General features: G+C 40.1%; 1 protein-coding gene across 2 annotated transcripts; it reads left to right on the plus strand.

The window, feature by feature from the left end:
- Positions 1–344: 344 nt before the first annotated feature.
- LOC108242175 (neuronal PAS domain-containing protein 3) lies at positions 345–9,473 on the plus strand (the record flags this gene model as incomplete). Of its 2 annotated transcripts, none has more annotated exon segments than XM_017426856.3 (5): positions 345–940; positions 3,946–4,119; positions 6,257–6,513; positions 6,623–6,934; positions 8,977–9,473. In XM_017426856.3, coding segments are annotated over 4 exon segments (1,214 nt in total), but the record flags the coding sequence as incomplete, so codon positions are not given.
- Between the last annotated feature and the right edge of the window lie 439 nt (positions 9,474–9,912).

The raw sequence follows: 9,912 nt of genomic DNA on the forward strand, positions 1-9,912 counted from the left end.
AGTAAGGACACCAAAAAAGTGAAACATTTGAATCCAGTTGGCATTCACAGCATCATTTTAAATCTTTTGTTTTGTCATTTCATATATAATAAACAGTATAGGCTATCATAAAATAAAACTATGTTTTTCTTGTCCTGATGAGTATTACTGGAGATTTAGCAGACTTATTGACCAGATAAAGAAAAGAATAAAGCTGTGGACATTTATTGCATTTTGCAGCTAATTATGCTTAAATTGCTTTGTTGTCATGGTGGTCATTTTATCCTTGGTGGTTTCTTTTTTCTTTTTTTTTTATCTCTAAGCTTACATTCAGAATATATAACTTTAGTACAGACAGCAACAATAATTAGTCCTCTCAGTCATCAGCTCAATGTCCTCCTGTTTGCTGTGATTTTTGTCTCTGATTTCAATTGAAAATGCAAATCAGCCTCGCAGAAACAAAAGAGGGAAATCACAAATGTAGAAAGCACATTACATTAGCATTCTGAATACTGTTTCTGTTATTTCCTCCTTCCAACCCCCCCTCATTCCTCCATCAGCACCGCCCGCTCCATCCCTCTATGATCTTGCAGGGCTTGCTTCACCTCTGTCAAGCTCCAGCGCTTCCATCCGGCAGCAGCATCGAGCTAACAAGTCTTTGTGAGGAGAACGGGGAGGGGGGCTGGGAGAGAGGAAGGAGAGGAAGGAGGGGTTGCAGAGCAAGAGAAAATCAGACAGTGAGCGAGCTGACAGCATGAGGGTGCAGAGGGAGCAGGCAGGAGCGGTGTTCAGGGCTGCACAATAGTGCCAGAGGCTGCTGGGGAGAGAGAAGAAGAGGGAGCAAGGCATCATGTCATTACGACACATGGGGATGTTGGGCTGCTGCTGGTGAGCGACCGTGTGGCGCAGAGGAGCCGGGCGACAGGACCTCCTGGAAACCAAAGGCAAGCCGAGGAAACAGGTCAGTGGCGAGGAGGAGGCAGACTCACATTCAGCACCGAGGGGCTCGGAGAGCGCTCATTACGTCACACGGTGGCGCTGGCTTACATTTGTCAATAAGAATTCCCATGTCAGTGTTTGGGATGAGGATATGAATGGGGAGTGGGAGGATGCTCCGGCATGTAAGCAGACAGGGACGCAGGTTTATATGGTACAGAGCTTATATGGAAGAACACTCATATTAATCATCCAGTGGTTCTATTGTTTCTTCTCCTCCTTCAAGACAGCAAACTAACAGATGGATCTGAAAGGCATTTTGAGGAAAATTAAGGAAGCTTTACTTTTAAAAAAATGATCGAATAAGTATAACTCAACACTGTGCAGAAGAAAAACTGTAAAGTGGTATAGGACAAAGACAAAGCCGGTGAGAGGAAAAACCTTCAGCTCTGCTGCATGTGATGTAATCCTCAACCATTTAAAACATCCTCCAGGCTCTTCTTATTTCAAGTTTACCTATTAACAAAGTTGATGGGGCTCCCTGAATGCACACTTAACCACCATTAGATGGGATTCTGAATGGTTGAAGGAACTTATGTATACCAGTCGCCTATCGTCAGAGGTAGTGATGCTCTTTTAATGGGCCACATAAGCAATCAATAGAAGGTATGTATGGTTTTTATAATCGTCACGAGTTTTTCACATCATTTAATAGAATTTATGTCCTGTTTTTAGGCACCACACACTCAGCAAGGTCACTCATCACCTCATGGTGAGCATCCATGTGCAACAAAAATATCAAAGAAAAAGCACATCTTTATAAAGCGCTCCTTGGTGGGATTAAGAATTATTGCAGCTGCTTGGATTAAATGTTTTGTAACGTCAGGGTAAACAATACTAATCAATTAATTATTAAGTTGATAAGTATTTTTTCTAGTTCAGCTCTGCTTTTACAAATTTGGCAAATGTAGGCGAGTATCTCACTGGGCTGCGTCTGCTGACGACTAACTGCAACACAAAATTGCAAGAAAATATTCAAATTTTCACCTAGAATCCCACTGTCTGAGATGTTCACACAAACCTCTTGCTAAATTTGGACCAATATGGAGTTTGGATACACATTGTCAAAATCAAAATACAACTCAAGCGCTTTAGTCTTATGGAAATTAAATTAAGAAAGAGTTTGGGATGGGTTAAGGATTTTGAGGCTATTTTGAGAAATTTTGTTGCACAAACAAAAAGTCCAGTAGCTTAAATACAAGGCGCTGCGACTCACAAGAAGAAATTGAGAACCCTCCCTAAATATTTCAAGACATTTTGGAAACTCCCTTGAAAATGTCGTTGTGAATGAGCTCAGAGCTCAGAGCTCAGAGACATACTAGCTGGAGAGATTTTAACATAAAGTTTGCAGAAAATTGATTTAAATGCCATTCTAAATATAAATGAGTCACACTATCTCAGCATGCTAGCACACAAGGTGTGTGCAACAAATATTATTCTGGTTTTAATATAGGCACTGAAAATAGTGCCACTTTTTTAGCGGCTGGAAAACTGAGAATCATTTTTTGAACATTTCCCACACTAACATATACAGCCCCACCTTTGAAGACTTAAAAAAGAAGAAACAAAAATCAGTGTAAAGTTTTGCTACTTTAAGCTTTTAGCTACTATTTTTCTGCTTTGAACTAGTGTTTTGCTCCTTTTATCTAGCCTACTGCTACATTTAGCTTATAGGCTAATCTATAAATACTTTTAGTTCTTAGCTGGCCTTTTGCTGCTTTAAGCTAGCCTCTTGGGTACTTTTAGTTTTTAAATGCTTTTTTCATTTAGTTTTGTTTTTATGTTACTTTTTCCATTTAGCTAGCGTTTTGCTGCTTTTCTAGCTTGTGTTTTGTTTTTATATTTTAGCTATTGCTCCTTTTAGCTTCTAGCTAGTGTTTTGCATATTTTAGCTTTTAGATAATGTTATGCTTCTTTTAGCTAAAAACCCAGTTTAAGATTTTTCAGCATGTCTCAGCAAAGTCATTCAACACCTAGAATGCACATAGTTTTTGCTGAAAATGACATTTTTCTGTTTGTGCTTGAAATATGCTGCCAATTAGAATACAAAATAGTTCAATTTACCAGATGAAAAGCAGCTTAAACAACAAATTTCTTAGTAGCATCAAATAACAAAGTACCTTTCTGTGTTCAGCAGCTTTCCCTAGACAAAAAAACATAATTTCTTAGCTCTGATTTGATTAAAACACTGTTTTACCTGTTTCATTTATCGTCTATTAACATATTTGCACAGGATCCTAAAACTAAGGGACAAAATGTGCTCTTTATCAACTTATTAGGGATTGCATCCTATTAGTTTCAAACGCTGGTGACAGTTAGCATACGAACATAAAATATAAGAATAAAAGAACAAAAAACTTGTCTTTTTAAATTTTTATTGAAATTTCTGCATTCAACATTAACACTTAAACGCTCCCTTTTTTGTTCACACCAACACAAAATTTGTATCTTTAGCTACTAAAAGCTAGCAAGGATATGTTTTTGGTCCCCAGTTGCTACCCTTTATTGTTAGTTAAAGAGTTGGTGGGTTGAATCAATCCTTTTCAGCTAAAAATAGCTACCTTTGGAGAATGAGGATTTTGTAAGTGATGATACTGAAATTTGGAGACCATAAAACCAAAACAAAGTTTCTCAAAAGATAACTGGTGTAATGATAGTCGCTAGCATGAATTTAATGTGATTCATTGTCAAAATGCTGACAATAACTACATAATAACAATTATTTAAATCTCAAAGAGCTCTAATTAGACAGATGAGATATGTTAATTTTTTGTAATTTAAGTATTTTGTAAAAAATACTTAAATGAAGATTGAAAAGAGAACAACTTAATGACTGACGATACAAGTAAGCTTCTCTATTGAGCCTAAGAAATATGAATGTTTTGGATCAGTTTATTTTTTAAAGGTCGTACCATAATTCTGTGTAAATACATATGGTTAACTATAAAGTTTAAATGGTGTGTTGCACAGGTGTGAACAGTGGACGGAGCCACACAATGAGTGGGATCCTGAAGAGAAAGCTCGAAGAGGGGCCCTCCTCTTATTTGTCCCTGCAGGGGTCCGATGACGATGAGGTTTCCTGCAGTGACAGCGGCAACAGCAGCGATAGTCTGAACCACTCTGTCCCCTCGGGAATCCTGGACTGTAAGGTTTCACTCCCAAACACTGAAAATGTAAAGCTCAGAGACGTTTGTATGACGTGATAATATTAATTATATAACGCATTTAGGGAAGAAAAATCAAGATGCTAACACTTTATTATATTCTTTTATTGTCCTATAAATATCATCAGTCTTATCACAAGTAGCTTACACTCTGAAGCTTGTAATTCTAGTTATTGATGATCCACTTTAATACTAATCTTACCTTTAGCACTGCCTTTAAGAGAAAATCAATTAGAATATGGCTCACAGCTGGTTTTATTTTGGTGTTTGGTCCAAGCTCTCTCCTTCAAATGATCTATTTTGGTACAGTTTTGTTAATAGGTTGGAAAACAATCAATACTGTCTTACATAGATCCTTGGGTAAATTCTAGCCCTCTGCTGATTGCACACCTCTGTGCCATTTTCTTAGAAGACGTATTGACAAAACTAATGTGACTATATTCTTGTAATGTCTGTGAAATGACTCTCTTTTCAATCTGGTTAATTTAATGAGCACTTGATGCTTTTAGCAACAACACAGTGTTAAAGCCATTGTTCACAGTTCACTGTGTTCCTGAAAAGCATTCATGAAAGTCATCATCTTGGCAGTTCCAAATTTGTCTCCAATGTGCAATGAGCTCACAATTTTCAATTAAAGCCAGTCGACTGTATATGTATAATACAAGCCTAATTCCAAAAATAAAGTGGGATATTGGCAAAAGTGTAAAATTAAAAAAATGTAATGATTTGCAAATCTCATAAAGCTGTATTTTATTCACAAAGTAACATAAGCATATGAAATGTTGAAACTTAAAATTGTGTGATTTGAATTTTATGGCAGCAACACATCTCAAAAAGCTGGAACTGGGAAACAAAAGGCTGTAAAAGTAAGTGGTACAAACAAAAAAAAAACAGCTGGAGGAGCATTTCAAAACTAATTAGGTTAATTTGGCAACAAGTATAAAAAGCATTTCAGAGAGGCTGAATTTATCAGAAGATGGGCAAAGGTTTACTGGTCTGTGAAAAACCGTCTAAAAATAGTGGAACAACTTCAGAATAGTGTTCCTCAGTGGAAAATAGTAAGTACTTTGAATATCCCATCACCTATAGTTCATAATATCATCAAAAAGTTTCAAGAATCTGGAGAAATCTCTGAGATCAAAGGATAAACAGGTCTGATTCTGTTCTGGATATCACTGCATGGACTCAGGAACACTTCCACAGATCACTGTCTGTGAACAGTTTGCAGCACCATCCATTGTTAAAGCTCTATCAGGCAAAGAAGAAGCCAGATGTGAATATCATGTGAACTCTGCTGCTGTCTTCTCTGGACCAAAGCTCATTTAAAATGGACTTAGGCAAAGAGGAGAACTGTTCTGTGGTCAGATAAATTGAAATTTTAAATTCTTTTTAGAAACTACAGATGCCACATCCTTCTTACTAAAGAGGAAAGGAACCACCCGGCCTGTTATCGGTTCAAAAGCCTGCCTCTCTGATGGTATGGGGGTGCATTAGTGGCTAGCTTACACATCTGGAAAGGCTTCTTTGAGAAGTGTTGCTGCCATGAAATTTAAAAGTACCTTATTTTTTCCAAACAAATTTTGTTTTTTTCTTAGTTTAAGCATTTGATGTGTTTACTGTGAACCACTGTGAATAGAATATGGGTTTATGAGATTTGAAAATAATTACAGTCACTTTTTATTTACATTTTACATGACGGTCATAAAATACATAAATAGCAGTTGAGGGCACTGCTGTTTCAGTTATTTTATCCATTTTATAATAAAAATCTCATGTTTCTCTTTTATGAATTAGTGACTCAGAAAGCTTAACATTAGAGAATGTATTCAGTCCATTTAGTATTACATAAACAGGTCATACTTCTACATGACAGTCCATTTATGATAATAAGAGTGACAAAAATATTACCTTAACGTGCAAGACAAAGAAATATGCAAACGTTTATGTGGCCTTGGCTACACTGTGCCTATTATCATTTTAAAGGGATCTTTTTTTTTCTCCAACTCTTTTAGCCTTCACATTAAAGGTAGTTTTTTTTACAAAGTTAAATCCAGATTTAAATGAACAAACAAAAAAGGCTTTCTTATAATATGCGTCCCACCTCTGTTTCAACCCAGCCTCCATCCAGCAGCCGTCAAAGCGACTGCGGGGCCGCAATGTGCACTTTGAGAGTGTGACGGTGTACTATTTCACCCGGCGGCAGGGCTTCACCACTGTGCCCACGCAGGGGGGCAGCACCCTGGGGATGTCGCCACGTCACAGTGGCGTGAGGCGCTTTACGCTCAGAGAGTTTGCCATGGAGCAGAAACGAAGCCATCGGAACATGCTGAGGGACCACCTCAAAGAGGAGAAACTCAATGCCATAAAACTCAAAGTCAGTGGGACAAACTCACCTTCTCTTTAAGCTGTATTTTATTTTTGGCTGAACGCAAAGCGCAATTCTTGGCAGACTCTTACCTTTTCTGCTTTTGTTTTATTTCCAGCTGACTAAAAATGGAACAGTGTCGTCGATAGAGGCGGACACTCTCACACTCGATGACATCTCAGAAGACGACCTTGACGTGGACAACACTGAGGTGGACGATTACTTCTTCCTCCAGCCTCTGACCACCAGGAGGCGCCGTGCACTTCTGCGTGCCTCGGGGGTCCGTCGCATCGACGTGGAGGAGAAGCATGAGCTGCGTGCCTTGCGGATGTCTAGAGAAGAGTGCGGGTGTCGCTGCAGGGGGATTTGTGACCCAGAGACTTGTGCTTGCAGCCTGGCCGGCATTAAGTGCCAGGTAAATGGAGCTGTGGTGAGGCCCATCTATAATACTACAGTGTTGTTCATGTCTGTCTGTGCAATGGAAACTAAAATTCCGACTTTTTATTGGAAGGAAGTTAGTACACTTTCAGTTTTAAATTATTTTAAATTCTGGCAAAACAATCTGAAACCATGTACATGCACAAGTTTGATTTCTTCTACTGTTCTCAGCCATAAATAGCTCTTTTTACGCAACTCTTTCAAGCCATGTCTGAGAGAGAGCCCTTCTGTTCATGCTGCAGTCACATGTAAAATCACCCAGGAGAAATGGCAGATAAAACCACTGCTGCTGTGCTTCTGAGCCAGCACAGACGGTAGTCACAGGGCAGAGTTGGTGAGTGAGTGTGATACAGGGGGCAGTGCCAGCTGTGCTTCACTCTAACGAACGACACTTTACTAGTTTCATAATGTTTAAAGCACACATCAACTTGATTGGCTCTTGTATGAGCGACCAATGGCAGCTTAAAGGGAGATTCGTCTCTGTGGACATATCGCAAAAATCATGTGAAGGGGCTAATGTGTGGCATTAGTTCAAGTTACAAGCTTATTAAATTGTGATATAAATGAGCAAACTTGCCAATTCCCTAATTCCTTCCCTGGTTGAAGGGTGCGGTTTAGGATGCAAAGGTTTCATGCCTAAAAACATTAGAGCCTGTCTTGGCTCTTCTTTGGTCCCAAACAACTGAATACAAATGTGAGCTCAAATGTTCTCACTGTTTTGCACCTTTTGTCGCTAGCAGGTTCTACAGAGAGTTCCCAAGTGCTTCTTGAGTAGCGAGAACATTGGTTAATCATGGTTCACCCCAGGGTTCTACACGGGTTCTTAAAATATTGTCAATGCACTTTTGTTTAGACTTTTTTCAGTTTAGAGCCAAATCTGCTATTTGCTTGAATTATTTATCACATCAAATTACCACCAGTGATACTTCTACCACAGTTTGAGAACCAAGGCTCTAAGACCAAATCAGCTTACCACAACACAATAATGTTTATGATTCACCAACTTAGCAAAAATTGTCCAGTCTATGTAATTAACTTACAAACCTAAGTAACCTTTAGTGTTCTTGGGACAGCTAGTGAATATTGATGAACCTACACAAGTTGTGGCTACATGTAAAAGCTAGTAAAACACACACGCAAGTGCAAAAACACATAATTGCTAGAAACTTAGGCCACTGCCCTTGTAATTTTTTTTTTTTAATGGAGATTTTCTGTTGTGTTTGGACCTCTTGTCCACATCTAAGTTGAGTTTTCGATGAGAAAAACTGAGAAGTACAACGCTTTTTGGCAACAATGACATAGCAGCCTTTATAGCACATGGCAACTATTTCTTTGTGCTCTAGAAACCAAAACAATAATGAGGTACGTTTTAGAGGTTTTTCTACATCTGTAACACTTTATTCTGATCTTGTTGCCATTAAACCATGATCATGTGCTGAAATGGTTCGTGACTGAGAGGAAACTAAATTGCATCAACAAAGAAAGAAGTTTTAGGAAAACATCCAAGCTAAGTATGTTCTTCCTCTATATTTTGATATCTTTTTAATGTGGATATTTTCGCCACCTAGTGGTGCAGGATGGGAATTAGACAAAGTAGTATAAACAGCGCCTTAAGTTATCGTTTTTAGATTTATATTAATAAGAATTTAATAAGTGTAAATTTTTCAAGAATTTTTGCTCATTGGTCCCACAAAGTCTGTCATCATTTTCCTAACAAAAGTCTCATAGCTAAACATTTTTATCAAAGTGTCAGAGAGGTTGCTTTATTTTTTTATAGCTTCACTAACTTTATTATGAACGATTGGAGCAAAAACAGGGTTGATTTTTGTTTCTAAACATAGAAGGACATGTAATATGTCGATCACCCTGGGGTTTTCTGCATTTAGCTGAGTAAATATTAACACCACCAGCAGCAGATTCTGCAGTTTCTTACCACACATGACCAGCTCAGACTGGCAGCTCATGTACTGCTGCTCCTGCTCTACACATTTGTATGTAATACTGATTTTTTTTTTTTTTGCCCCCCTCCTTCAGGTAGACCGCATGTCCTTCCCCTGTGGCTGCACCAAAGAAGGCTGCAGCAACAGCACAGGACGGCTGGAGTTCAACCCGGTCCGGGTGCGCACCCACTTCCTGCACACTATCATGAAGCTGGAGCTGGAGAAGAGCCACGACGAGCAGTATCAGCATCAGCAGACGGAGCAGCAGCTCGTAACCAATGGCAACGGTTACCATAGCGACACCACCTTTATCCCACAGCAGCAGCCGCCGAACCCTCAGTCTGTGCAGATGAATGGGCCACTGCACGAACCCATCATGCAGCTCCAGAGCACAGGAGATTCAGATTTGCACCTCGACGAAGAGGAGGAAGAGGACGAGGAAGACGAGGAGGAAGAGGACGATGACGAAGAGGAGGATGAAGCCTACGATGAAGATGGCAGCAGCGTTTGCAGCGGGCTGTCAGACTGCAGCACGCACAGCTTGGAAACTCTCGACCCTGAGGAGGGAGAGGAAGACGAGGAGGATGAGGAAGACGATGAGGATGATGAGGAAGAGGAAGAGGAGGAAGACTGGGACTGTTCATTGCATGGACTGAGTCCTCCGCCTTACCCTGTCCCACTTCCGTCTGTCCTGAGTTACTCTAACAGCACACTTGTGAGCCTCAGTAGCCCCTTCCACAACAGCCCCCCCATGCAGCCCTACCACACAGACAGCTCTGTTCGCGACCCCCCAGCTTTCCTCAGCGAGAACCTGAACCCCATCCTCCCCTCAGTAGAGTCTGCACTGGAGTCTGACATCGGCAAGGAACTCCAGCGCCAAACTGAGCAGCAGAGCGTCCCCTGCCATTTCTCTGAGTCCACAACACTCCAGAGCTGCTCACATGTAGACACTCGTGAGTTCAACGCTGCCCTCACCTCCGCCGAGCAGCCTCGCTCGCTCCAGAACAATCCAGACTGTCGTGACTCACAG

This window comes from Kryptolebias marmoratus, linkage group LG23 (genome assembly GCF_001649575.2).
Source record: "Kryptolebias marmoratus isolate JLee-2015 linkage group LG23, ASM164957v2, whole genome shotgun sequence".
NCBI lineage: Eukaryota > Metazoa > Chordata > Actinopteri > Cyprinodontiformes > Rivulidae > Kryptolebias > Kryptolebias marmoratus.